At 50.3% G+C, this 26,405-nt stretch overlaps 6 protein-coding genes across 6 annotated transcripts in view; 4 read left to right on the top strand and 2 right to left on the bottom strand.

Annotated features, from left to right (window-relative positions):
* Positions 1 to 3,766, top strand: part of ANKHD1 (ankyrin repeat and KH domain containing 1) — a 127,511-nt gene extending 123,745 nt beyond the window's left edge. The window contains exons 35-36 of the mRNA XM_070414815.1: positions 132 to 241; positions 3,643 to 3,766. Coding sequence (XP_070270916.1) covers positions 132 to 241; positions 3,643 to 3,655 — 123 coding nt within the window. The 3' untranslated portion in view covers positions 3,656 to 3,766. The remainder of the gene's footprint in view (positions 1 to 131; positions 242 to 3,642) is intronic.
* A 68-nt stretch (positions 3,767 to 3,834) lies between these two features.
* On the top strand, positions 3,835 to 5,942 carry EIF4EBP3 (eukaryotic translation initiation factor 4E binding protein 3). Its single transcript, XM_070414831.1, has 3 exons — positions 3,835 to 4,027; positions 5,276 to 5,449; positions 5,605 to 5,942. The coding sequence occupies exons 1-3, from the start codon at positions 3,925 to 3,927 to the stop codon at positions 5,631 to 5,633; spliced, it is 306 nt and encodes a 101-aa protein (XP_070270932.1). The 5' UTR covers positions 3,835 to 3,924; the 3' UTR covers positions 5,634 to 5,942.
* Positions 5,943 to 6,872: 930 nt separating this feature from the next.
* Positions 6,873 to 13,021, bottom strand: SRA1 (steroid receptor RNA activator 1). Its single transcript, XM_070414832.1, has 5 exons — positions 12,938 to 13,021; positions 12,718 to 12,843; positions 8,217 to 8,422; positions 7,412 to 7,520; positions 6,873 to 7,288 (listed from the first exon to the last, which is right to left on the bottom strand). Exons 1-5 carry the CDS (start codon positions 12,960 to 12,962, stop codon positions 7,086 to 7,088), a joined length of 669 nt encoding a protein of 222 aa, XP_070270933.1. The 5' UTR covers positions 12,963 to 13,021; the 3' UTR covers positions 6,873 to 7,085.
* A 992-nt stretch (positions 13,022 to 14,013) lies between these two features.
* Positions 14,014 to 20,437, bottom strand: APBB3 (amyloid beta precursor protein binding family B member 3). Its single transcript, XM_070414833.1, is given in 13 exon segments — positions 14,014 to 15,030; positions 16,727 to 16,918; positions 17,049 to 17,164; positions 17,433 to 17,516; positions 17,758 to 17,842; positions 17,968 to 18,102; positions 18,204 to 18,213; positions 18,475 to 18,602; positions 18,726 to 18,872; positions 19,072 to 19,132; positions 19,677 to 19,753; positions 19,835 to 19,998; positions 20,287 to 20,437. Coding segments are annotated over 13 exon segments (1,485 nt in total). The 5' UTR covers positions 20,336 to 20,437; the 3' UTR covers positions 14,014 to 14,793.
* A 691-nt stretch (positions 20,438 to 21,128) lies between these two features.
* Positions 21,129 to 23,076, top strand: LOC139010412 (SLC35A4 upstream open reading frame protein). The gene is made up of 3 exons (XM_070414828.1): positions 21,129 to 21,218; positions 22,200 to 22,298; positions 22,879 to 23,076. Exons 1-3 carry the CDS (start codon positions 21,135 to 21,137, stop codon positions 23,074 to 23,076), a joined length of 381 nt encoding a protein of 126 aa, XP_070270929.1. The 5' UTR covers positions 21,129 to 21,134.
* A 400-nt stretch (positions 23,077 to 23,476) lies between these two features.
* Positions 23,477 to 25,266, top strand: SLC35A4 (solute carrier family 35 member A4). The gene has a single exon (XM_070414827.1). The coding sequence runs from the start codon at positions 23,477 to 23,479 to the stop codon at positions 24,449 to 24,451; it is 975 nt and encodes a 324-aa protein (XP_070270928.1). The 3' UTR covers positions 24,452 to 25,266.
* Positions 25,267 to 26,405: the final 1,139 nt, after the last annotated feature.

Below are 26,405 nucleotides of genomic sequence, written 5' to 3'. Positions count from 1 at the left end.
CCACTTATTTGAGTAGTGTTCAATGTAAAAAAAAAAAAAAAATTCCAATGTAAAAATAAAATAAAATTGCTGATGTTTTAAGACCCTATAAACCTGTTATGGCTACAGTGTGCTGACTTGCCCTTTTATAGGCCAGTCTGCTTCCTTCAGTCCCTGCTCTCAAAGGGGAAATCCCACCACCTCAGCTAACCAGAGTGAAGAAGAGAGTTGGACAGCCAATCGTGCCCTCTCCTAACCAGAGGTAAGAAATCTCAGGACTTGGAACTACAGCTTCTATCTGTTCTTATAGATTCTGGTCAAATCCTCCTTCAAACCTCAAAATTAGTATATGAGGGGGTCATCGTATGCTTGAGGTAGCTTGTAGAGGGGAAAGGCTGGTCATATAGTTTCAAGCCAAACAGAGAGGCGCGTTTTGTTTACATGGTTCTGTCCCACTGTTTAAGTAAGACCTTTGGACCACATTGTGATCCCAGGAAGAGGCAAACAAGCCTGTAGGAAAACAGCTTCTGAACACCTTGTTCTCTAACTAGCCCTAGATGTCTTCTACCAAGAAGTGTGGCTGGTTGTGACGTCTTCCAGTGGACCCTGCCCTGGGGTGAGGGGCCCTGATAAAGCTGCATTTTCTATTCATTCTCAAAGATTTGTCACCATTTGCCAAGCAGCAGGTTCCTTTACCTTCAAACTCCTGTTAGGAAATGGGTGAGAAAAAGGTGGTTTTAATTATCCACAACTTAAGTATGTTAAGACCACTACCAAAAAAGGGCAGGAGCCTGGGATTCAAGACCTAATTTTGAAAACAAATCAAGAATCTAATGATCCAATTGCAAACCTGTTTTGTGATTACTTTTCAACTCCCGTTTTATCTGGATGGTACTGTCCCTTGGTGTATGAACAGAAGATTGGTTCCAGGACTCCCTTTGGATACCAAAATTTGAGATGCTTAAGTCCTTTATATAAAATGGCATCGAATAATGCATACTGTTTAGCCCTGTGGATTCAAAACCTGGGGATATGGAGGGCAGACTGTATATTGAAAAAAATCTGCACAGTTCAAGGGTCAACTGTAATTTGTCTGGTGGCAGAGACCTGATATTTCCTTGTAGATTTAAGCCGATCTCTGGATTTGGGGCATGGGTATAGGTGTTTGTTTTTTTAAAGTTCCCATACTCTAATACAGAGGTCCTCAAACTTTTTAAACAGGGGGCCAGTTCACTGTCCCTCAGACATTCCACACATGCGCACTGCGGGCCTGGGACGAGTCGGCTGCTAAGCAGGACAGGCAGCGGCGGCAAAAACACCTGGCGGGCCAGATAAATGTTTTCGGTGGGCCGCATGTGGCCCTCGGGCCATAGTTTGAGGACCCCTGCTCTAATAGGTAATCAGTATTGATCCATATTGCATAGATGATGATCTGGCTTTCTCTAAAGCCACTACCTATTCTCTAGTTCCCTAGCCCTTACAGCACACAGTGTCTCAAGAAAAGTAAGCTTCTACCAGCAGTCTTATAATAGTAGTATCTGCTGCTGCTATTTTGTAGTATGGATTAACAGAAGGGAGACCTCATTTCCACACTAACCCTTCTTGGAAGCCACTTACACTTCTCTCCTAGTTCTCCTTCTCTGGCTGATCTTTCTCAGCTTCTTTTGGTGAATCCTCTTCCTCCACATGTTGATGTGCCCAGGCCTCTTTCGTTTATCTTCTCACCAAATGATATCTTACCTCTTGCTCTAGGACAGCCGTGGGCAAACTACGGCCCGGGCCCGTTTGAAATGAATAAAACTAAAAAAAAAAAAGACCGTACCCTTTTATGTAATGATGTTTACTTTGAATTTATATTAGTTCACACAAACACTCCATCCATGCTTTTGTTCCGGCCCTCCGGTCCAGTTTAAGAACCCATTGTGGCCCTCGAGTCAAAAAGTTTGCCCACCCCTGCTCTAGGATTTCACTCCACTCAAATCTGCATCATGGGCTCAAAGTTCTCTGAACTTCAGACCAGTGTATCTAGCTCCTTGCTCTGCTTCTCCATTCCATGCACATCAGACATCCCCAATATAAGATCAGACCTGTCCTTGTGTTCTCTGTTATATTAAGTGGTGTTACTAGCTACAAAGATCTCAAGTCAGGAGATTGGGAGATTTATCCTCATTTATCTCCCTCCCCCTTACCCTACCCTTAATCACCTTACCCTTCCTCCTCTGTTTATCTGGATCCCTTCCACTTCTCTCAGTCCTCACGGTTACTGCCCTTTTGCCTACCCCATTTCACTAGACTGGAGTCTTCACCTTCAGTCTCACTGTTCTCCATCCCATCCCTCCTTCCCCCCCACCAGACTACTTACTTGCTTAAAAGCTTAGTTGTCAGAAATGGCTCCTCATAATCTGCTCCCACTCCTTACCCTCCAGCACTGCTAAGACACTTTATTTAAGTATACACTACTTTGTAAGAGGTTTAAAAACATCTTTAGAACATAAAATATATAGATCCTTGATCCCTGAAGTGTGATTCTAAGGACCTGCTGAACCAAGGGTCTGCATCACCCAGGATCTTATTAAAAACCCAGAATTTCAGGTCCCACCCCAGACCTTTTTCAGAATTCTCTTTTTAAAAAAAAAAAAATATATATATATATATATATATATATATATTGATTTTAGTGAGGAAGAGAGAGGGAGAGAGAGAGAGATAGAAACATCGATGAGAGAGAATCATTGATTGGCTGTCTCCTGCATGCCCCCTCCTGGCGATCAAGCCCCCAACCCAGGCATGTGCCCTTGGCCAGAATCAAACCAGGGACCTGTTAGTCCACAGGCCGACGCTCTATCCATTGAGCCAAACCAGTTAGGGCCAGAATTCTCATTTTAACAAGCTCTCCAGTTATTTATGTGCACTAAAATTTGAGAAGCTCTGACTTGTAAAATAGTCTTTCTTTTTTAAATTAATGAGTGAAGGAATCAGAGCCAAGGGGAAATCTTATGAAGTCAGTTGGTCTGTACTTTATTTGGAGGGTAGGGGGTGTGGAGGTACACTGATTTTAAAGAAGCCAGAAAACAACTGGATGAAGTGATTTTTAGTGTATATAGGCACTAGACTTATTCTCCCACCACCTCTCCTTCCTCCTTTTATATCACTGTGTGCATCAAAAAACCTAAGGCCAGACTCTCTGGCCTTCCTTTCCAGAGAGTGAAGGAACAAGCACTCGTCACTCACCCCCTGCCCTTCCTTAGTTTCCTCTGGTTAGGTTAGCTGTGGCTGACAGATCAAAGAGCAGGCCTCTCCTATCCCCCAACCTTTATTCATCCTTCCAGGTATCACTCCTTCCAGAAAACCCACCCTCCATCCCTGCCCTCCCCGCTTCAAGCTGTGTACCAGGCCCTCAAGGCGCTTTTCACCCTGTACTGTAATTGATTAATGGGAGGCAGTACTCAGCTGCGCTGAAAGGCACAGGCACTGGAATCAGATACAGTCAGGTCTGAATCCCAGCTTCCTGGGGCTCCTAGAAGATAATGTGACTTTGAACCAGTGACTTAATCTCAGGATTTTAGTTTCCTCGCCTGTAAAATGTGATTTACTGTCTTAAACTGTTTAAAAGGAATGGGTGAATTAATATATGGCAGTAAGATGTACCTCACTTGTCCCCAGCGCCCAGCTGTAAACAGTGACTAGTCAATAACTGAGCGATTGCAGGACTCAGAGGGTGGCTTGCCAACGTTGGGCCAAAAAAGAACTCCTTCCAACTTTTACTGAGCCACGGGCTTGCTCCCTCGAGGGCGGAACCTCACGTTGAGTGACGGCCAGTGGCCCGCCCCGGGCGTGACGTCGACCGAATGTTGTGGCTGCGGCCGCACGTGGTCGGCAGAGTCCGCCTCAGACTGCTGCGCTCCGCGTCTTCAGCCGCTTGCCTTCCTGCTCATCTCGCTCGCTATGTCCACGTTCACGACCTGCCCGATTCCCGGGGGCAGAGACCGGCTGCCCGACTGCTACAGCACCACGCCGGGGGGCACGCTATACGCCACTACCCCGGGAGGTCAGCGGGCCGGGCTGGGGTCTTCAGGGAGCGGGCTGGACAGCGCGTGTGTGCTGTGGCGGGCAGGGGTGGGGGCGGTGCGGGCTTGCACTCGTCCGCAGGCCTCTCTGCTGGTCGTGGCTTGGGGAAGGTAGAGGAGGGCGGGTGGAGCCCAAGCCTAGTTTCCGGGTGACTCGGGCTGAAATCCTCACTGGCCTGGGTTCTGGGCGCTTTGCTTACCAGCCCCTCCCGACTTTGCAACCTGGGAGGCCTTTGCCACCTGGGAGGCCGAGGCCCCAACTGAGGGTGGCCTGAGCAGGAATCACCAGGTTTTGCAAAGTTGCTAGATCGGGGCCGTCAGTTAGGGGCATGGGCTTCGGTTTATCTGTGGCTGGCTGGCTAGCGGCTGTTTGATTGGACAAGCAGCCTGGGATTATGAGCTGCTGGGCTTCCCACCCAGGGCTTCCTGCCACGTGGAGGCTGAGGGGAGGGCTGAGAACAAGGGCAGGGCCCTTTGAGGACAAGATTAGGTGCCAATTTCCTCTAGGCTGGGCTGAGCCTAATAGGACTTGGGAGGGGTCAGGATAAGAACAGTATGTCCCTGTTTCACTCGGAACACAGCTCCTCCCGGAGCATATCAGCCCAGGTGACACTGGGTGAGCCGCCTTCACATCTGTTATTTGGTTTCCTGATCCAACCAAGGCTGAAAGTCTAGGCCCCACCGTGTGAAACAGCAGTGAAGTTGCAGAGCCAGAGAAGAGCAGCCTGAAGTACCTGAGCTCCAAATTTGGTTCTCCTAGAGCCAAGACCTGTAGCTCCCCTAAACCCGTGGTCGGCAAACTGTGGCTGTTTGGCCCCTTTAGTGTGGCTCTTCCTAAACCTTAGGAGTACCCTAATTAAGTTAATAACAATGTACCTACCTATATAGTTTAAGTTTTCAAAATTTGGCTCTCAAAAGAAATTTCAATCGTTGTACTGTTGATATTTGGCTCTGCTGACTCATGAGTTTGCCGACCACTGCCCTAAACCAAAAGCTCCTGCCTGGGCCAGCTGGGATGGCCCACTTGCTTAGCCATATCCTGGTTAGGACTGGAAATCTTTAAGTGCTGTGCATGCTAATCACCTGAGATCCTGGCTGGACTGCAGAGCAGTAGCCCTTTAAAACACAAGGAAATGTGACCCCCCAAGGTCCCCAAAAGGCCTTTCCGGGGCCCCAGACAGCTCTGTACCCAAGCTCCTGCCTCTTACGTAGCCCCTACCCCTTGACAGGCACCAGGATCATCTACGACAGAAAGTTCCTGCTGGAGTGCAAGAACTCACCCATTGCCCGGACACCCCCCTGCTGCCTCCCTCAGATTCCCGGGGTCACAACTCCTCCAACAGCCCCATCCCCCAAGCTGGAGGAGCTGAAGGAACGGAAGGAGACAGAGGAAGAGATACCCGGTAAGGAAAGCAGGAACTGACTTAAAATTAAGAAATGCCCGAGTCCAAATACCCTGGTTTAGAGTGGGGGTTCAAGTCTGAATGGCTTCTGCACTAAAGCTGAGTGTGCAGACCCTCAGCCCAGCAACCAGTCCTCCTGCCTTTTCTCTCTCCAGATGATGCACAATTTGAAATGGACATCTAATCCAGTGCAGATGACCTGTGTGTGGAGTTACAGGAATCCCTCATGCTGCCGCTGCCACCACCTCTTCCTGGGGTATCCAAAGACCAGCTGGCCTCATCTAATCTAGGAGTGCTTGGCTCTGGGCCTCCCTTAGTTCTGAGGCAGCTAGACCAACGATAAGGAGTGGGCACCTTGCCAAGCCCTTAACTCTACTTTCTGTTCGGTTTGTAGGCACTCCTCTCAACCCCCAGCCTCCCACTCTCAGGCTGAGGTGAGGATTGGGGAATGGAGTATGTCACTGTCTCACTGCTTAGTAAATATTCAAAGAAATGCCTTGGCTCCAATGTTCTCAATGCTGATCCTCCCATCCCAGCCACACAGCTGAGGGCCCCAGCAGACCTGGTTAGGAATAGAGATCCAGTTACTTCCCAATTCAGATTGAGCTCACTTCCAGAAGCAATGAGAGCCTGTGGCAGGCTATGGGGGCAAGCTGCAGAAGCTATCAAATCATAAACAGCACTAGCCTGACCCCTGCCAAGGGCTGTTCCAGCCTTTCCAGGAAGCAGCCTTCCTAAAATCAGGCCTCTCCCATTACTCCTCCCTCCGTCCATACCAAACCAGGAAAAAAGCACTGCCCTAACCTTTTAGCCACCTCTGATCTCTCCCCATGCCTCTTCCGCCTCCCAGTTATAAATACCAATTCCAGTCTCCTTATTCCAACACTGAAAGCCTGTTCTAGACCTTCTCACAGGCCCCCTCAACCTGACTGTTGTCTTCAAAGAGTAGACCTTAGAACACACATTGAGGCCCAAACTGAGGCAGCAGCTAATTTCTAAGTCAGATAGAGTCATAATTATATCCCCCTCTCCCAAGAAAAAAAGTCATGATCCCATATTTCAGGAATGTGGTCTTTTTCTCCTCCAATGTATTTAGCTATGTTCTAATATCTGATTCTAATCTCTTGCATACTCAAGAGTGATACAGTGCAAACAAGGCTATCTTTTCTTGAGGGAAAATTCTCCCCATGCTATTTGAACCTCTGTTCCCATGCTGAAATGAAATCATACAAAGATAGGGTTACTCAGCCCAGCAAGGGATATGCGTTTAGTTCTGATTTGGGAAAAAGTGGCAAACAGTAATCTGGTCATGCCTAGTAAGGCCATTCATGATGAATGGAGGAAGAACAGAAGTTTGCAGGGTGCAGAGCGAGCCAGAAGTGACCAGTTTGGCATAAGAAGGGTTTATCTCCTAACCAGGGGCCACATTGAGATATTTTTATTGAAACATATGTTAGAGAAGACAAGTGACCACCCTGTGGCCTAGATGGGACCTCTTCCTCCAGAGGTGGGTCAGGCCAAGGGAACCCAACAGGGCAGACAGTCTCCCAAGTGCTAAGAGGGAGCCAAGTGAGACAAGGCCTCCCATGCCAAGGCATAGGAGATGGTGCGAGGTGAGTCTGGGGAACCCATAGGATTATGGATCCTGTTCTGGTACGGTCTGGTTCTCAGATGTGGCTGCAGCTTTCTCTTCATTAGCCTCCTCCTCTGAAGACAGACTCCTCTTTTCTGCAATTAATCTTTTAACTCCCACCATCCACTGACTGACTTCAGTCACATGGTCAACCATGAGTGAGCGGTGGATGTCATCTGCTGCATCCCACTGGTGGCTTGAAAGCTCTGAGGAGAGAGAGAAAGAGGCTGAGCAAGCAGTCTGGGGCAATAGACACCTCCCACTCCTCCCCTCAAAATCTCACTACCTATTCCAGCTTAGCCAACTACGGCAGGATAAGGAACCGATACCTTGCACCAGCAGAGCCATCCTCTTCTTTACAGGCGTTGACAGCTTCCCTCCAGCCCACTGTTCTTGCAGCAGAGCCAGGCGTCGGCTGATGTCATCACATACCTGCTTCTGAGAGACAGAAAGCCCTGCAAGTCAGTGCTGCCACAACAGGGGCAAAGGAAACCTAGCACCACATAGGAAGCACCTGCTTTCTCTGGCCCAGGAACTTTACACTTAATCTTAGTGTTCTGGTTCTTTACCCAAAGATTAGAGGCCCACTAAGAATTTGATTAAACTTATAGATCTATTTTCAAGAAAAATGCATGTAAGGTGAGAATTTTAAGCTTTCTTAGACACTCAAAAACTCATTTTATAGTGCTACTTTACAAATAAGGAAACTAAGACCCAAACAGGTGAAAATTACTATGCTACTTTCCTTTAAGATTCCTCAAATCCCTTGTCTCCAGAGAACTTAAACACTATAGACAGAAAAAGAGGGTTTCCCTCCCTCCCTGAACATAAAATTAGCAAGGCCTGCTCTGAATGGCCTAGAGGTATCATAATCAGGCTGTTGATCACTAATGGGAGTTAAATTCAACTTTCATACCCACAAGCCTCTTCTGACTGGTCTCGAGAAGTGCCTTGAACCCTCCTGAAACCGTGTTTATTTTTCTGGGAAGGCCTTAGATTCCAAAGGAGTCCATAACTTGAAAGGGTTAAGAGCCACTGCCCATAGGATCACAGGGTCTACCTTTGGGAGCCATACCTGCATCTGGCTGCCAATAGGAACCCTCCCCATCATCCCACCAGAGTGCCAGGGTTTACCTTCGTGTGGCCACGACAATCATCCAATGCCTGTTCCAAAGGTCTCAGCACATCTTCCAGCAGAGTCTCACACTCAATGACTGGAAAATCTATGGGATCCACAGTGGAGGCAGGACAGCTCCCCACAGCTGGGGGCCTAGAAGCTGTACTTGAAGGAGGTGGAGGCCCCATTGGGGAGGGCCCAGGAGAAGTCTCTGAGGTGGGGACTGAAAAGGTAAAGCAGGATCAAACACAGGCATAGCTGCTGAAATAGTTTGTAAGAAGCTCAACTCTCTTGAGACAACTCATTCACTGAAGATACATATTTATGAAGTCCCTACTATGTGCCAGACAATGTGTGAGGCACCAGCGAGAGTAGTAAACCAGGCATATTAGGTTCCTGATATCAGAGAGTTTAAATTCTAGAGGAAGTGGGGGGTAGGGGGACATGAAAAATCACCAAATTATGTTGCGTGCTACAAAGAAAATGGATCAAGTGAATTAGAGGAATACAGGGACCTACCTAGAAGGACACCTAATTTTATTCCAGCCCACCCACAATGTGACATTTGGCAAGTTACTTTTAACCTCTGAGCTTGGGTTCCTCTTCTATAAAATGGGGATATTACCATAATAGCACTTACTTCAAAGTTTCAGTGATGATTAAGACTATAGATACAGGCCCTAGCCGGTTTGGCTTAGTGGATAGAGCGTCAGCCTGTGACTGAATGGTCCCTAGGTTTGAGGGCTCGATCCCCAGTAGGGGGTGTGCAAGAGGCAGCTGATCAATGATTCTCTATCATCACTGATGTTCCTATCTCTCCCTCTCCCTTTCTGAAATAAATAAAAATATATTTTACGAAAAGAAAATAGATACAGCTGCTAGATTAGTGTGTAGCAAAAAGCACTCACAAAGTTAAGAACTAATGGATGAGATAGATGCAGCCATGAAAAGTTAAAGGAAACAAGTACTAGATAGAGGTAAGGGCAGTGCCCAAGAGGCAGGAAAAATCAAGATGTTAATTCTGTATGCTCTGAAAAATTGATGAGAATAGGTAAGAATGGAGGCGGGGACACCAATTGGGAGGTTAATGGAGTAGTGGTCCTGGAAAAAGAAGAAGCTGGCATGGACTCGTGTGAAAGACTAGAGATGAGGAGAAACGGAGTGGTCAGATTTATTTAGGAAGGAGACACAACAGGACTTGGTGGATTGGGGGTGAGGGAGAGGAGTCAAAGATGACTTGGTTTCTGACTTGAGTAATGGGATGGTGGGACCACTACAGAAAAAAAGTCTAGAGGAGAAAGACCAAGAATTTAGTCTTAGGCATCAACATCCACATGAGGGGGTGGAGGTCCCATGGGGAGGAGGGGGGTCAGGAGAAATCTCTGAGGTGGGGACTGAATAATTTGGCCTCTGTTTCTTGACCTCCTCACCTTCAGTGATCATTTTTTCCAACCTACCTCGGCCTCATTCCCCTCTGCTGTGTTCCCAACAGCACTGAACCATCTCCAAAATCTGATCACCCTTCCTACCCTTCCAGCTCAGCTACTCAGATTTAACCAGACATTAAAATCACTGCCTTATAAACACTCTTACCTCACTTAACTGTCCCATTTTCCTGGTAAACTCAACTTGCCTACACTTGTTGGGAGGAAAAATAAAACCATGCTGAGGAGTTAACACTTTAAATCCATGACTACAGCCCTAGCTGATTTGTCTCAACGGATAAAGCGTTGGCCTGTGAACTGAAGGGTCCCGAGTTCGATTCCAATCAAGGGCATATGCCTAGGTTGCTGGCTCAATCTTAAGTGGGGGGCGTTCAGGAGGCAGCCAATCAATGATTCTCTCTCATCGATGTTTCTATCTCTCCCTCTCACTTTCTCTCTGAAACAAAAATATATTTTTAAAAAATTTTTAAATAAATAAATCCATGGCTACAGATTTCAAAAGGTATCCAATGCTGCTTGGAAATCCTATACTTTGCTCATTTTCCCACTCTTTGGAACAACTATTTTCACATCTTACCTCCTCTAAACTTTCTACCCTGCCCCCTTCTTTACCCTTCCCTGCTGCCTCTCTACTTCTGATCCTGCCTCATATTTCACTGAGAAAGTAGTCATTCAACAGGAACTCTTATATTCTCACTACCAGTTCTAACTCAACCACATTAGTGGCCACTTTCTTCCTCTTTCAATAGATGAAAGGTCCCTGCTCCTATCAGAAGCCATCTCTCTAGCTGAACTCTGCACCCAGCCTCTCTTGCCTTCTGCAATTATCCCCTTTCTCCTGCACCATTAGTTCTCCCTCTCAACTGAACCATCCCATCTGCACAAAACACACCAAAGTATACTACCTTAAAAACCCTCCCTTACCTCAAATTCCATCTTCAGGTACCCACGCCCTTTCTCATCTCTGCTTCAAGCAGAATTTCTTGAATGAGTGGGCTATAGTTACTTCTCGCTCTTTTCACATTCTCTTATCCCATCCCAGCAGGATCTCTGCTCTCATCACTCCACATACTGCTCTTAGGGTCATCAATCATCACTATGTACATCAAAACTAGCGGTCCCTTTTCTCTTACTTGATCTCTCAGCAGCATTCATCACAGTTAAGATTTTACTCTCTGGCCTGGCTCAGTGGTTGAGCATCCAGCAATGAACCAAGAGGGCACTTGCCCAGGTTGTGGGCTTGATCCCTGTAGGGGGTGTGCAGGAGACAACAAATTGATGTTTTTCTGTGTATATCCCTCTCCCTTCCTCTCTAAAATAATTAAAATCACACAAAAAAGATTTTACTCTCTCCCAGAATAAATTTTACTTTTCTTCTTCTTTGGCTATTTCTTAATCTCCTTTGCTAATTCCTTCTCTACTCAATCTTGAAATGCTACAGAGCCTTAGGGCTCTGTCTTAGATCCTCTTTAGGCCTCTATCCACACACTTTCCCTAGGTAACTTAGTCAAATCCATGACATCAAATCTGATCCATAACATGGTGACTCATTTCTTTAATTCTGGCCTATACCTCTCCCCCAAAACAGCAGCCCAAATTGAACATGGCCAAGACTGAAATCTTGCTTTCCCTTCCCACGCGCCCCCCCAAACCACTATTCTCTAGTCAGTGAACAATACCAGCCAACTCCTCAAGCAAAAATTCAGTTACATTGATTCTCCTTCCCCTCACCTACCCACTCGTACTGACTTTCTCCAACACATCCCATATCCATCCAGCTCCTACCACCTCTAGTACTCCCATCCTTGTCCATCATTAAATCTTGCCTGTTACCATAATAGTCTCTAAGTTTTCCACTTCTTCCCTAAAATCTTCCACACAACAGATACAGGGATATTTTTTAAATGTAAATTAGTCGGTGCTTCTCAGTCTGGGAAGATTTTGCCTCCAGGGTAAATGTCTGAAGATACCATTAGCTGTCCCAACTAGATGGGTGCTGCTGGCATTTAGTGGGTAGAGGCCAGGGATGCTGCAAACATCCCACAGTGTACAGGACAGTCCCTCACCACAAAGAATTATATGGCCCCAAATGTCAATAGTGCCAAGGTTAAGAAATCCTAGCTTACCTCATTCCTCTCCAGTGTTACAGTGTGGAAATAGAGGGGTGCCGAAAGCGCTGAATCTGAGCCTCTTCCTCAGGGCCACACCCCCACCTATTGGCATGGGAACTGCTCAGGGGAAAAGGCAGCCCTCTTCTATTTTACACTTTTCAATGGCTTCCAACTTTACATAGATTAAAATACAAACTCCTTATCCCGGCTTACAAAGCCAGCTATGACCTGGCCCCTGCCTACTTTTCTCTATCCCTACCCACTGAGCTCTAGCCAGTCTCTGAATTTGCCAAATGTGTTCTCCAGGCCTTTGCACTAGCTGTTTCCAATGCCTGGAATGCTCTGGCACCTGATCTTTGGGTAGATAGCTCTTAATCATCATTCAGATTTCAGCTGAAGTGTCAGCCCCTCAGACACCTTAGTTACCTGGTCACTCTCACATCACTCTTATTTCTCTGCAGAGCCCTTGCCACTATTCATTTGTGTATCTCCAAAGCTATAGTGTGGACTCCATGAAAGCAGAAACCTTTTTGTCTTCTTCATTGTTGTCTAATTCGCCCACAAACAATGCCTGGCTCACAGTTGGTGCTCAGTAGATGATAATGAATAACAAGTCAAGTCTGAGATGCTTATTATATAGCCAGGTGAAGATGTAGAACAGACAAATGGATATATCACTATGGAGTTCTGGGAAGAGATCAGGGTAGGAAATAAAATTTGAAAATAATGTGAGAGTAAAAACTACATTAAAACCATAGGTCTGATGAGATCACCTTGGATGAAAGCATAAAGAGAGTATTTGAAACCAACGTACCATTTATTGACCTGGGCAGTAGAGAAGGGGCTCAGAAAAGGGCCTGCCCCGAGGCCCTTTCTGGGGCTCCAACCTCTCACCGCGGGACAAGCTTATCCCCGGCACCGCCCATTCTCGGCCGGCCTCTGCGCCCTGGGCCCCCACGCACCTCTGGGGGCTCCATCCTGGGGAGCGGCGACCCTCTTGGTCAGCGGGGTGCGCTTGGGTCCGCCGGCCTGGGTCTGCAGCCCATAGGAGAACTGCGGCGGGTCGTTCCAGCCGCGCTCCTTGTTGCCTGCAGGGGGGAGGGCGAGTGTAAAGCGAGCCCAGGGGGTCCGGAGGGCCCGCACCCCACGCCGTCACCGCCCCCGGCCCGCTGCCCGGCTCACCCGGCTTAACGTAAAGCTCCGCCATCTCCACTTCCGCACCGCCAGCGTGGCGGTGTGTCACTTCCGGGGCGGGCGCACGTCCGAGCCACGCCCCTCCCGTCTGGCTGCGGGAGACCTTCCGGTAGGACGGCCGTTCTGGACGGCACCAGCCGCGGCGGGACCGGTACCCGCTCTTTAAGGGTCGGGCCTTGACCTCAGGGCACCTAATGCGCTATCGGAGCCCGCCTACCCTCAGGCTTTCGCTCACGGCGCTCTCAGGAGCAAGTTTAAACGGCCAGAAGCTCCCGCCCACACATGCTCCTCTGGGACCCAGCCAGGTAGACTCTAGAGAACAAGCATGTCAAACTGGCGGCCGCCCAGCCAATATAATGGTATGTAAGAAATGTTTCAATAAAAATTTCGTAACTTAATTTTTACAATATCCTGTTATACATACTCTATATATACAAAAGCCTAAGCGACTGTCCTCCGACTGGCCAGAACCAGAGAGGAGGGAGCCCGATTCCAGGGTGCCTCACCTGAGAACTGCCCTCTCGCAATCCAGGACCCCCTCGGGGGATGTCAGAGAGCCGGTTTCGGCCAATTCCCACAGGCCAGGCCAAGGGACCCCACCGGTGCACGTGCACCAGGCCTCTAGTTATTAATAACGAACTACAACGTTCGCTAATGACTGATTACTGTAATGGTGTTGCATTCATTTCCCTTACACGCCTTACGCGCAGGTGCACCATTTCTCTCCACTAATACTAGCCCCAAATATTTTAGCAGCCGATTGCCACATCATTAGTCTTGGACTGACTTGTTTGGTGTGCGCAACAGGAAATATTTTGCTTTCAGAGAACAAGAAAAATAGGTTTATTTGCATTACGCTTATTAATTTGTGCAGCTATTCAGTGTCTGGTAAGTTAATGTTCAAGAAAAATATTAATTTTTTTAAAATATCTTATTTTATGTTAATACTCATTTATTTCAGCCCTTTGTATTCAGCATATCTCTATCGAAATAAACCTATGTTTCTATAAAAATTGAAGTTTTTGTTTTTTTGCGGCCCACATAAACTTAAACCTTATTTGGCCCGTGTTAGCCTTTGAGTTTGACATGCTTGCTCTAGAACCTCACCTCTGACCACTGCCTCTACACATATACTCTAGGTTTGATTACTAGTACAAAATTCCTTCAGTACTCAGATATCAACTAATCAGGAAGCCTAGTATATCCTGCTTCAGGCCAGGTTGTGTCTCGTCTGAGTTCCCACAACCCCCTGGGATTTCCTAGTTGTACTATATACTATCTTCTATTTTGTTCTTCTTCCTCCTTGTTAGTCTCAGAAAGTGGAAACCCTGTTTTATCCCCAATGCTTAGTTTAGTGCCTGGGATAGAGAAGACATGAGCAAATATACTTATTGAATGAAGTCAGATCTCCATCACACCCATGCCCTCATGTGACTACAGGCAGCCACCAACACCAAGCACAGACAGACACCCACTTCACACAGGTTAACCCCCACCCTGTCCCAGGCCCAGTATACTCACACTCAGTGAGGTCACTCAGGGATTTTTATTTGTACTTATTTTGCTATAAAGTGTTGCTGAGGTAGAGCCAACTGTCCAAAGCTGGCAAGGAACACAGGGACCCAGGGAAAGGAGAGCCAGGGTCCTAGGATGTGGTGCAGGGCCTCTCAGTTATCCATATAAACAATTAATAAATTGGGCAATAAATATACAGGGTGCACAAGGTTGGAGGGACAGGCAGAGAAGGTTCCAAAGGGTGAGAGGCTACATGTCCCTGGGGAATGAAGGGGTACAGAGTTGGGCATGGACCCAGAGCCTCGTTACCCCTGTCCTCCCAGATCCATTTAGGACATATGGAGCAGAGAGGGTTTCAGTCGAAAGGCATCCAGAAAAGAGAAGATGCCCCGCTTTCGAGGGGCAGCCCCTGCACCTCCAACCCCTCCTTTGAGTAGGGGGAGAGGCAGGGGACCTCCTGGGGAGTCCACAGAGCTGGTCCGCTTGAGTCGCAGGCGGGCACGGGCCTGGGCACCCCAGGCCTTGCCTCGGGATGCAGAAGCCACAAGACACTTCTGGTACTGAACCTAGGGAGAATGGGTATGTGAGGATCCAGCTCCTATCTGCCTCGGACTCCCTGAGCGCTTCTGCAGGGCAGGGGACTGGCCAAGGCTTCAGTCTGATATGAGGCTCGTAGTCCACCACATCTACAGCATTCCCAGGTATCTCAAGAACAAAAACATAACACTTGACATTTACTGAGCATTTAAGGGGGCTGGACACTGTGCTAAATGCTTTGTATAATGTAACAATCCAATTATTTATCAGGTGTTGTTATCCTTGTTTTACAAATGAGGAAATTGAGATTTAGAAAGAATGCATGACTTCCCAAGGTCACCTAGCCAAAAAATGGTAGAATCGAGATTCAAACCTAGTCTGTCTGACTGCAGACCTGTGCTCTTAACCACACCTTACCACTATGCGCTCTCGCTCTCTCTCTCTCTCTCTCGGACTAGCCCCTAGCAGAGTGGATTCCCTAGTCAAGGAGGTCTTCCACTCAAACTCCATTCCCCATGCAACTGCCCCAATCCTCTCTCATTTGAATTCAGCAGGGTCCTCAATGGTCTTCCTACTTCTTGTGTCTTCCAAATCTTTTACCTACACTATAGCTTAAGCAGTCTTCCTAATCTACAAACCTGATTTCACTGCCCTGCTCAAAACTTTTTAATGGCTGAGAATGCCTCCGGGCAAAATGAACTCATCCCCCTGACCTGTAAGTTCTTCCATGACCTGGTTTCTGCCATTTTTTCCGCCCCCATCGGTCACTCCATCCCACTAGCACTCCAGATGCACTAGTCTCTCAGATACACTAACTAACATCTCTCACCTTCACAGCTGGAGTTCCCTGTACCTGGCACACCTTCTGTCCTACTCCTCCTCACGTAGCTAACTTCTTCCTTGGACCTTCAGCTCTCCAATTCCTATCACCTCTTACAGACAGACTTCTTGAACCCCTGAACGGACCTTCTCCTCCATTATCCTGTAGTGTACAACTTCTTTCTGGTCTGTCTCTGCTTTAACCTAAGGCCGTGCCCTCTATACCACTGAATTCCCAGGGTCAGGTACGGTCCCTGCAGGCATTCATATATTTGTTGAGTGAGTGAGTAAACTGAAGAGAACATTCCATATTTAAATGCCCACAGATACCAGGAAATAACCTAAATGAAAAAAAAAAAAAGGAAAGACAATGCCAACTGATAGGGCACAGCCCCTACACAATTCCAGCCCAATGTTGAAATGTATGCATGATTCTGACAGTTTAAGAAAAACAGGAATATGCCGAAACCGGTTTGGCTCAGTGGATAGAGCGTCGGCCTGCGAACTGAAAGGTCCCAGGTTCGATTCCGGTCAAGGGCATGTACCTGGGTTGCGGGCACATCCCCAGTAGGAGATGTGCAGGAGGCAGCTGGTCGATGTTTCTCTCTCATCGATGTTTCTAACTCTCTGTATCTCTCCCTTCCTCTCTGTAAAAAATCAATAAAATATATTTTAAAAAAAAGAAAAAAAAAAGAAAAACAGGAATAGCACTCATTGTGTGAAATGTCCTGGCAACTCATTAAAACTGATTCAGAAGAGCATGAGGGCCAAATAAAATACTAAGAATCATGGTCAACCCTGGTATCACTGGATTGTGATTCTGGAAAGGCTGCCAATCCTGAGCCCCAGTCACCAGTACAAAGCAGCTGCAGGGCCACCCCACCCACCATCCCACCCCTCACTCACCATGCAAGCAGCCTGCACAGCTTCGGAGAGTCCCCCTGCATGGGGCTGGCACCAGAAGGCTGCGCACTGGAAGCTCTGCCGGCCCAGGTCAGCAATGAGGCCAAAGGTGTGTGGGTCGCGGCCGACACCAATGAAGGTCACAAGGCGCACAGGGCACTGCCATAGCGGCTCCTCCTCTGCATCAGCCTCTGCCTGCCCACACCAGGCCTCGTCACTAGAGGGCTCGGCACAGGTGGGCCCACTGAGCTCTTTCCTAGAGCAAGCAGTGATACCCAGCATCCCTGCCCACCCCTCCACAGCCCCCAGCTTCACCTTCTGGTACCTGAATGGGATGTGCAGTCATGAGAGAGTCAGACACACTGAGCGTGGCGGGGACCCAGGCCTCCCGGTCCCCTCGGGTGGTGAGGATACCAATGGCCTCGTTCAGCACATCCATTCCTGGGGGGACATACCCACGATGGTGTCTCCCAGACATAAGGAAGGAAGGAATCTGCAGGGAGTGTCTAGGCCCCTCTCACTGTCTTGGAATTCAGAGAGATGAGAAGAGAACACCTGGGGCTGGGCTTAGAATCCTGAGTTGGAAAAGGTGGTACATCCAGGCCATACAGGGCCATGGAAGCACGCTGAGAAACTGGCAGATCCCACCTCACCCGCCTGCCCCTTGCCTTAGCAGCCCACCACTCCCTCCAGCCCACTCAGTCCTCACCCATGGCTTTGGTGACTGGCAGGGTCCCCATATACAGTGCCTGGTACTTCTGAGCAGCCTGGCTCACCGCATCCAGCAGCTCCGCTGAAATATACACAGCACGCTGGCCTGCACGCTCTCTCAACAACCCCTCTCCCCACCCTTCTGAGAGAGCTGGGGCAAGCAGAAGATAGAAGAAAAGACCACGGATGTGCCTCCAATCCAGGGCTTGGATTCCTGGAACCAGAAGTCCCGTATCTCCAAGCAAGTACTAAGTAACCAGGACCTCCTCCCATCTTTCACTAAAATAGTCTGTTGCTGCAACATAGGACCTCCCTCCCCATACCTTGCCTCGGCAGATCTTCAGGGGAGATGGTGTCTAGGGAACAACAAGGGGAATCACCACTGACCCCAACTCGCTCTGACAAGATCTGAAACAAAATGCAGCTGGCTTGAGGCACAGGGAGAAGGGACTTGAGGTAAGGGAGTCCCAACCCCCCTGACAGCTTCAGACCCAGCTCCATCCCACATTCCCTACCCCACTCCTGGCCCTCACCTGAGCACAGAACCCATGTAGGGCACTGGCAATGGCCTTGGCAGGGACATCACAGCGAAACACATGGCACTTGAGCATACAGCTGTCTTTGTCGCCCGCCACAAAAGCGAAGTCCCTGGCAGGTCAGAGATGGGGCTGGGGTAGAGACTGGGTAGGGGCAGTCTGCAGAGGCTAGAAAGTCAGGCAAGGGATATGGAAAGGATGGACAGGGAAGTCAGGGCTGGGGCTCAAGGCACCTGGCTGTCACTCACCTATCACTGTTCCGGAAGCATGTGGGAGCACAGGAGAGAATCAGCTCAGCCTCTCAGGCTCTCCCCCATCTGTCCCCGCTGAGCTGGGCCCACCCTCCCCAACCAGGGCTGCACCAGGCAGGGAAGGCAGAGCTTGGATCCATGTCAGAGGATCTGTGTCCAAGGGTTTAAGTACAAGGGATCAGCATCAGTGGGAGCACAGCCTGCAGTGGGTGCAAGGAGCAACTCTCACTCGAGGGGACGTTGGGGTCCTCACCGGCCCTTGGAGCTGCCCACGCCCCACACACGGATGTGCACCAGAGGCTGGCAGTGGATCAGACTGTGGTCCAGAGGATTCACCAGGCTCATGGCATCCTTCTTCAGGATCATTAGCATGTTCTGGCCCTGCCAAGGACAGAGGGCAGCACAGCGCTCAGATGAAGGTGGTTGCCATGGGGAACAGACAATTCAGAGACATCCACCTCTACTGGACCCTGAGCTGAATCCTTGAAGGGCTGGCTAGCTCACCTCGCCCCAGGCACCAGCTGGGGGCTGGCTCCGGCTGCGGGTCTGGGCCAGCTGCTGGATGCAGTTACTGACCGCAATACTGCTCTTCCCTGGCGCCAGGTCCTCTTCGGGTACCTCCACCCAGCCCAGAGAGCGGACTGCAAAGCACTGGCAGGTGAGGAGAAAGGACAGAAGGGCCCTAAGTGAGTAGAGGTGGAGCAGGGTAGAAGATGCCACAGGCTACACACATACGAACCCTCTGATCCCCCCTCCCTTGATCATCTCTGCTCAGCCCAATCCCACCCCTGACCTTTCCCTGGGGGCCTTCCCCAATGCCACGGGCTGGCCCTCAGGCCCAAGTCACTACCTTAGCCCCTGGTTCCATGCTCTGGACGTAGGATTCCTCACCATACCAGGACAGAGAGTTACTGGAACAGAGCAGAGCTGGTAAGGGACCACACTTTCTACAGAAGGGACACTGGTGAGGCACAGACTACTTAATAGGCAAAACATGTGGGATAAGACCCAGAATATAAAGTCCCAAATATAAAACCAGAGCAGGGAGGCCCCAGGACATATTAAACAAACGTAACATAAAGAGTATGACTTAGAATCTGAGGGAAAAATCAGGGCACAGGACATAGAATAAAAGTTGTAAACATAGAGCAGGGTTCAAAATGTGAACCAGAGCTCCAAATGGGGACAAGAGACCCTAGAACACAGGACAGGAATCTCCATGGACAGATCCCAGGACAGTGCCCAAGGTCCAGAACATGGTAAGTCAGGACGCAGCATACAGAAAAGAACATGTGGCAAAAGACAGAGCTTGGAACTAGACCAAAACTCAAAATACTGAGTCAAAGCATGAGTCAGAGTTCAGAACCTGGGCTGGAAAGCAGACTGTGGATCCAGCTGCATCTCTGAGTGCCATGGAACCCCCTGGCCTGGCCTGGCCTGGCCTATCCCTGTTACCTCCGGTCCAGTGAGCTCTCCAGGCTGGAGAAGGATCTCCCCTTGGGAGGCCGAAGTCCCCAAATCCCTTCCGGCCTCTGCAGAGAGGGGGCTAAGTCAGTGTAGCAGCAGGCTAGGTCCACACATGGGCTCAGGCCCCCTCCTCACACTGCACCTACCGTGCCTGGCTCCTCCGCATCTCCTGGCTCCCAGGTTGGGCGCTGCCACTGGGTACTACCGCTTGGTACGTGCCAATAGTAAGTACCGGCAGCATCGTGGATCTTTCTCCAGCCAGGGGGCAGGCCTGGCTCTCCCTCCAGACTCTGGTCCCCCCACAAGTCATCTACAGGTACACGGAACGAGGAGGGGAAACACGGGATTGGAGAAGGAGGGCATATTTGTGGATGCAGAATAACACCCTGTCAACCCTTACCCTGGAGGTCCAGGCAGACGGTCCGGGCTCCCAATCTTGGATATTATTACAGTGCAAAGATCAGGGTTCATTTGTACCCTGGTTCTCACCCCAGGACCTACCCTCCTCCCTGAGCTTGAGCCTGGGGGTAGCCCTTCACCTTCCCTCTTCCCCTCTCAATTCCCGGTCCTCCCTCCCATCGGACCCCTCCGTGCACACCATCGCAGTTGACCAGAATTATGGCCAGCATGTAGTCCTTGCCCAGCATGACCCCGACCGCGGCCCCGCCGGCCTCTGCCGGCCTGCACTCTCAGCCCAGCTCGACCTCGGGAGCTGCTGCGCCGACAAGCCCAGCCTCTCTGCGCCGGAGTCACCGGGCCAGCGGACGGACGCCACACAAATACGGGGCGGAGCAGGGGCCGTCCCCGGGGTTGAAATATGACGGGAGGAGCGGCGCCGCTCGCCGAGAGGTGGCGCACGTAAACAGGCGTCTGGATCCCCAAGTGGGTGCGCGTTCGGTGTGGGGACCGGGGCGGAGCGCCGAGGCCAGCGCACCAGCACCACGCAACTGTGAGCTCAGCAAGCGGCGGGTGACCCACCAGGCGAAAGTGCGCGGGGCTCTCACGCGCACCTGTGACAGCAGCACGCCCAGGTCGTGCGCGCGCACGCGCAGCTGAGACCCGAGAGGAGGAGTCACGTGGGAGTACCTGTGGGCAGGAGTCACGTGGGAGTACCTGTGGGCAGAAGACCGCCTGAGTTCGGCTGCCAAGAAAGCACCTCTGGCCCAGCTGGCCCGGCTCAGGGTTGAGCGTGGACCTAGGAACCAGGAGGTTACCCTCGGATTCCTGGTCGGAGCACATGCCCGGGTTGCAGGCTCCATCCCTAGTGTGGGGACCACAGGAGGCAGCCAATCAATGATTCTCTCTCATCATTGATGTTTCTATCTCTCTCTTCCTCGCTGAAATAAATAAAAATATATTTCTATATACATTTAAAAAAAAATTTTTTTTAAGAAAGCGCCTCCAACCTTTCAAAAAAATCTCCCGGAAGTGCCTCCGCCCTCAGTAATGATGGGCACTTGGTATGAGGGACGGGGAGGCGGGGCTGCGCCTGCGCAACAAGCTCCACGGGGGAAGATGGCGGATGACAAGGTGAGTGACCATGGGGTGGTCTGCAGTCGGCGTGCTATTCACATCTTTTTAGTCCTGGGGAAAGACAACGCATGGGTGAGATGCCCCTTGCTTTCCCTGGGGGTGGACTTGTGCTCACGCCCGCGGCAGAAGTGTGGACTAGATGGGCGGAGCACTCCAGGAGGCGAGCAGCTGAGGAGCCGCCAGGGTTCCCCTCTGGGTCCATCTCAGTACCTAGTTTCTCACATTCAAACCCGTCCGCTCTGACACTCTCCTGACTCTGCTCCATTCCCTAGCCCTGGGAATGTCCCCTCCCAGAGACACCTTGTTTCCAATTCATACTGACACACCCTCATTCAAACACTCGCTGGCACACACACTGAAGTTCATACTTTATGCGTCAGAATCTCTCAGTTCATTGACCCATACTCCGTGCCCCGCCCCTGCCACCTCCCGCGAGCATGCGGAGGCACACATTCAGTTTGGGATGGCCTTGGGGGAGAAAGGGGGGGAAGCCCGGGCAGAAACCAAATTTACCTCCAAATTGTCCAGGGAGCTGCCTTGGGCCGTTATTTACCTTTGATCTGAAACTCAGCACCACTCACACATTTACTGAGTACTTGCTAGTCCCTGCATTAGGACTTGGGACTCAGTAGACAAGACAGACTGGTCTCCACTTCCACGTAGCTTATAGTCAAGTCATTAGTATTTTCCTGATTGATCTGATTAGCTCCCCTTCCCGCTTTCCCTACACACTGCTTACTCTATGAAGTTCCTGTAAGTTACTGATGCACATCCATCTGTCACCCCCTTCCTGGCCCCAGTGTGAATTCTGTCCTTTTCAATGCCCTTTTTTCCTTTACCAGTGTCATCTCAGTAAGGTATTTATGTAAAGAGATTTCTCAGGCTCAACCCATCCCACCTCCTCCCCAGCCTCTGATAGACTGGAGCAGGGGATGGGGCTAGGTCAGTCTGCTGGAGCCAGTCTCTCCCTTTCCGTAGGACTCTTTGCCCAAGCTTAAGGACCTGGCCTTTCTCAAGAACCAGCTAGAGCGCCTTCAGCAGCGTGTGGAAGACGAAGTCAGAAGTGGTGTGGGCCAGGTAACACTGCATCTGACGCCACCCCCTGTAGGCTTCATTGCCCAATATGCTTTTGAATGGGTGGTAGAGATTTATTCAGCAAATGCTAATTGAGGGCCTGTTCTCTGAGACTTCAAGGAAATTTTCCCTGAGAAAATGGCACTTGATCCGGAATCTTAAATAGGGGTTAACTAGGTGAAGGGGGAGGAGGGAACATTCCAGGCAGATGGAACAACATATGCAGTGTTCTTGTGGTGGGAAGTAGCATGGTGAGCATGGAGGTGAAAGCCGTTCAGTGTGGCCGCAGTAGTGGGTGAGCATGCTAGGAAATGAGAAGCAAGCAGGGCCAGGTTCCTCTGTGGCCTTGTGCAGTAGGGTTCTGTGTGTGGAGCCTCCTAGCCCCAGGGTTCTGAGATTATGTGATCAGAACTCCTAGGTTATTTTTCTGCCTCCAGAACCTTGAGAAAATCTTTGGAGAGCATACTACAACTTTCCAGAGTAAGAAGGAGCAGGTGATGGGATGCTCTCAGCCCAGATCGAGTAGCTCCTGGTTAGAGAAGGGGAGAACCTACTGAGTTTCCTCCTGAATCTTTTTCCACAGGATGGCTCACTCTTGTCCTCCCCATTCCTCAAAGGCTTCCTGGCTGGCTATGTGGTGGCCAAACTGAGGGCATCAGCGGTATTGGGCTTTGCTGTGGGCACCTGCACTGGCATTTATGCAGCTCAGGCATATGCTGTGCCCAATGTGGAGAAGACAATAAGGGACTATCTGCGGTCGCTGCGGAAAGGGCCCGACTAGCTCTGGATCCTGTGGGGGAGGCAGGATGAGAAGCTGGGGCCTGCAGGTGGAGGCCTTTCGACCACAGACACCATATCTGGCTTCCCTGGCTGTCACCCAATTACTGTCTCCAAGTTTCCTGCCTCCTTCATCCTTGTTTCCCTTCCTGCAGAGGGTGGGTAGTGGCTCATCAGCCAGTATCCTCCATACCTCCTTCCCTCCCTGACCTAATGGGACTGATCCCAAGACTGTGGCTTCTAAGGCCACCAGACCTTTCCCACCCTAAGTGTGGAGTTTGCAGCTGACGTACCACGGCTCCTGCCTCCTGGGAGCCAACTCCATATCTTGATTCTCCTCAAACGTGTCACAATCCTCACTGCCCCTTGTTAGTTACACAGGCCACCCAGGGTCTGATGTGGGCATGAGTGTAGAGGACGGGGGAGTGCCAGGCCTGGGCCGTCCCAGGCAGGCCCGCTGGACTTTGATGCTACTCCTGTCCACTGCCATGTATGGTGCCCATGCACCATTGTTGGCGCTGTGCCATGTGGATGGCCGAGTGCCCTTCCGACCCTCCTCAGCTGTGCTGCTGACTGAGCTGACCAAGCTACTGTTGTGCGCCTTCTCCCTCCTGGTAGGCCGGCAAGCATGGCCCCGGGGGGCCCCGCCCTGGCGCCAGGCTGCCCCCTTTGCACTACCAGCCTTGCTCTACGGCGCTAACAATAACCTGGTGATCTATCTTCAACGATACATGGACCCCAGCACCTACCAGGTGCTGAGCAATCTCAAGATTGGAAGCACGGCCCTGTTCTACTGCCTCTGCCTCCGGCGCCGCCTCTCTGCACGCCAGGGCTTAGCACTGCTGCTGCTGATGGCAGCGGGGGCCTGCTATGCAGCTGGTGGCCTCCAGGACCCTGGGAGCACCCTCCCTGGGTCCCCTTCCGCAGCTAAGGCTGGCCCCATGCCCCTGCATATCACTCCACTAGGACTGCTGCTCCTCATCCTGTACTGCCTCATCTCAGGCTTGTCCTCCGTGTACACAGAGCTGCTCATGAAGCGACAGAGGCTGCCCCTGGCACTTCAGAACCTCTTCCTTTACACGTTTGGTGTGCTCCTGAATCTAGGTCTGCATGCAGGTGGCGGCCCCGGCCCAGGCCTCCTGGAGGGCTTCTCAGGATGGGCAGCGCTCGTGGTGCTCAGCCAGGCACTGAATGGACTGCTCATGTCGGCTGTCATGAAGCACGGCAGCAGCATCACACGCCTCTTTGTGGTGTCCTGCTCGCTGGTGGTCAACGCCGTGCTCTCAGCAGCTCTGCTGCGGCTGCAGCTCCCAGCTGCCTTCTTCCTGGCCACTCTGCTCATTGGCCTGGCAGTGCACCTGTACTATGGCAGCCGCTAGCCCCTGACCACCTTGACTCCTGACCCTGGAGGTTGGGCGTTACCATCAGAGCCACCTCCTAAGCTCCCTTTCCCTCAGCAGCCCTGTAACAAGTGCCTTGTGAGAAAAGCTGGGGAAGTGAGAGCAACCAGATGGGTGGAGGAAGGTGTACCCCTGAGAGACTTGTAGAGTGGGTTTGGTTAAGGAAACTGGAAACTCTTAAACATCACCCTCCCCTGACCCCCACCCCACGTTCTTCCAGACTAGGGCACTAAGGGAGCATCATACCTACACCTGAGAAATGACCCCGTCTCTGATGGAACAGGTTCCCTGTCTTATCCTGCATGAATGCAGTTGCCTCCTTCCCCGCCCCCATCCTACAGGAAAGCCCAATTGCCACAGATTCCACACCCATCACCTTGGCCATTCTGCTGAGCTCCTGCAGCTCCAGGGTCGCCTGGAGACAGTGCATCCCTGCTCCCTCCACAGAGCTGCTCTCCACACCCAGCCTTTGTTCTGGAAACCCCAGAGGGGCTGGGGCTTGGCTCATCTCAGGAAATGTTTCCCCTGGGCTCTGGCTTATACTCCTGATCTCTCTACTCACCCAAAGACCCTCTTGAAGCCCAGTGCCCCCTCTACAGCTCCTAGGAGTTACCATTCTAGGTCCTGCCCCTGCCTAGCAGTGTCCCACCTCCCAACAGCCACAGAAGCTCTGCACAGAGTGACCTGGGACCAGCACAGGGAAACGTGTATAGCTCAATGTCAGACTGCATAAGCAATAAAATAAGGTCTTAATAAAGCATTCTGGAGTGTAGGCGATTCCTACAATCAATCATGATTGTCTTGTGTCTTCTGTGTTGCATAGCTCCTCTCAAACAATTTCATTCCCCTGGTGCCCTTAGTATCTTAATCCTGGGGTAACATACTGGTAAACTAGGAGAAAAGGCTGTTTTCTCCCTCACTGTTGCCAGAAGCATTATTTCCTCTGAGGGTTCCATGGAGCCACGACTGTTCTCGGTCACAGAACTTTTGAAATTTTCCTGAAGCATAAAACTTGGGTGCTGGGGAATTTGGAAGCATCTTGGGACTAGAAGACACTAGCCCCAACAGGACAAACTAGACTCTAGGCCAGAGAACTCTTCAGGACTCAATGTGGTTATGATTCTTGTTTCCTCTGGACACTTCACTGATACTCCTTCCTGCCTGTCATCTGATCTCTTGGCTGGAGGAATGTCAGGCCCTGCTCCCATGGAAGAATACCTGGTAAACTTGTTTTTAAAAAGTCTCAGACTTACTGAAGCAGAATCTTAGTGAGTGGGGTTAGGGAATCTTTTTTGTTTTTCCTCTTTTTTAAAAAAATTTATTTGTACTTGATTTCAGAGAAGAAGGGAGAGGGAAAGAGAACTATCAATGGTGAGAGAGAATCATTGATTGGCCACCTGCAACTCGGGCATATGCCCTGACCGGGAATCGAACCGTGACCTGGTTCATAGATTGGTGCTCAACCACGGAGCCACACCAGCCAGGCTTTTTTTTTTTTTTTTAAGCAGCTTCCTAGGTGACGGATGCACTGCCGTTTGTGAACCACTACTATCTGCTGTGTAGAGCTATAGCAAACTAGACCTGAATTTGGACTCTGTCACTTACTAGCTGACTGTCCTTGGGCATATATTTAACCTCTCCTAGCTTTAGTTGCCTTAGCTCAGAAATGGGGGTCAATGGTGCCTTACAATTATTTTGGGTAGTAGAAAAGGCTAAATGAAACAATAGATATTAGGTGCTCAGCAGGAACTGGTACAATGAGACATGGTTAGTGATGGTATTAATTATAATGAAGGTTAGCTTGGTTATTGTGTCCCAACTTCCTCTTCCTTCTAGGACCCTTAAGAATAAGGAGAGCCCTAGGCAGTTTGGCTTCATGGATAGAGCATCAACCTGCGGACTAAAGGGTCCCAGGTTCAATTCCAGTCAAGGG

Source organism: Myotis yumanensis, unplaced genomic scaffold (assembly GCF_028538775.1).
Source record: "Myotis yumanensis isolate MYYU_CA2020_CCGP unplaced genomic scaffold, mMyoYum1.0.hap1 SCAF_5, whole genome shotgun sequence".
NCBI lineage: Eukaryota > Metazoa > Chordata > Mammalia > Chiroptera > Vespertilionidae > Myotis > Myotis yumanensis.
The sequence above is the reverse complement of the archived record's forward strand: the minus strand, read 5'-3'. Positions and strand labels throughout refer to the sequence as shown.

Excerpts from the sequence above, each read along its gene's own strand:
- EIF4EBP3 (XM_070414831.1), top strand. The coding sequence starts at position 3,925 with ATGTCCACGTTCACGACCTGCCCGATTCCCGGGGGCAGAGACCGGCTG. Across the intron at positions 4,028-5,275 it reads ATACGCCACTACCCCGGGAG|GCACCAGGATCATCTACGAC; the intron begins GTCAGCGGGCCG and ends ACCCCTTGACAG. Across the intron at positions 5,450-5,604 it reads GACAGAGGAAGAGATACCCG|ATGATGCACAATTTGAAATG; the intron begins GTAAGGAAAGCA and ends TTCTCTCTCCAG.
- SRA1 (XM_070414832.1), bottom strand. The coding sequence starts at position 12,962 with ATGGCGGAGCTTTACGTTAAGCCGG. Across the intron at positions 12,844-12,937 it reads GGAGCTTTACGTTAAGCCGG|GCAACAAGGAGCGCGGCTGG; the intron begins GTGAGCCGGGCA and ends TCCCCCCTGCAG. Across the intron at positions 8,423-12,717 it reads CCAGGATGGAGCCCCCAGAG|TCCCCACCTCAGAGACTTCT; the intron begins GTGCGTGGGGGC and ends TTACCTTTTCAG.
- LOC139010412 (XM_070414828.1), top strand. The coding sequence starts at position 21,135 with ATGATGGGCACTTGGTATGAGGGACGGGGAGGCGGGGCTGCGCCTGCG. Across the intron at positions 21,219-22,199 it reads GGAAGATGGCGGATGACAAG|GACTCTTTGCCCAAGCTTAA; the intron begins GTGAGTGACCAT and ends CCCTTTCCGTAG. Across the intron at positions 22,299-22,878 it reads TCAGAAGTGGTGTGGGCCAG|GATGGCTCACTCTTGTCCTC; the intron begins GTAACACTGCAT and ends CTTTTTCCACAG.
- SLC35A4 (XM_070414827.1), top strand. The coding sequence starts at position 23,477 with ATGAGTGTAGAGGACGGGGGAGTGCCAGGCCTGGGCCGTCCCAGGCAG.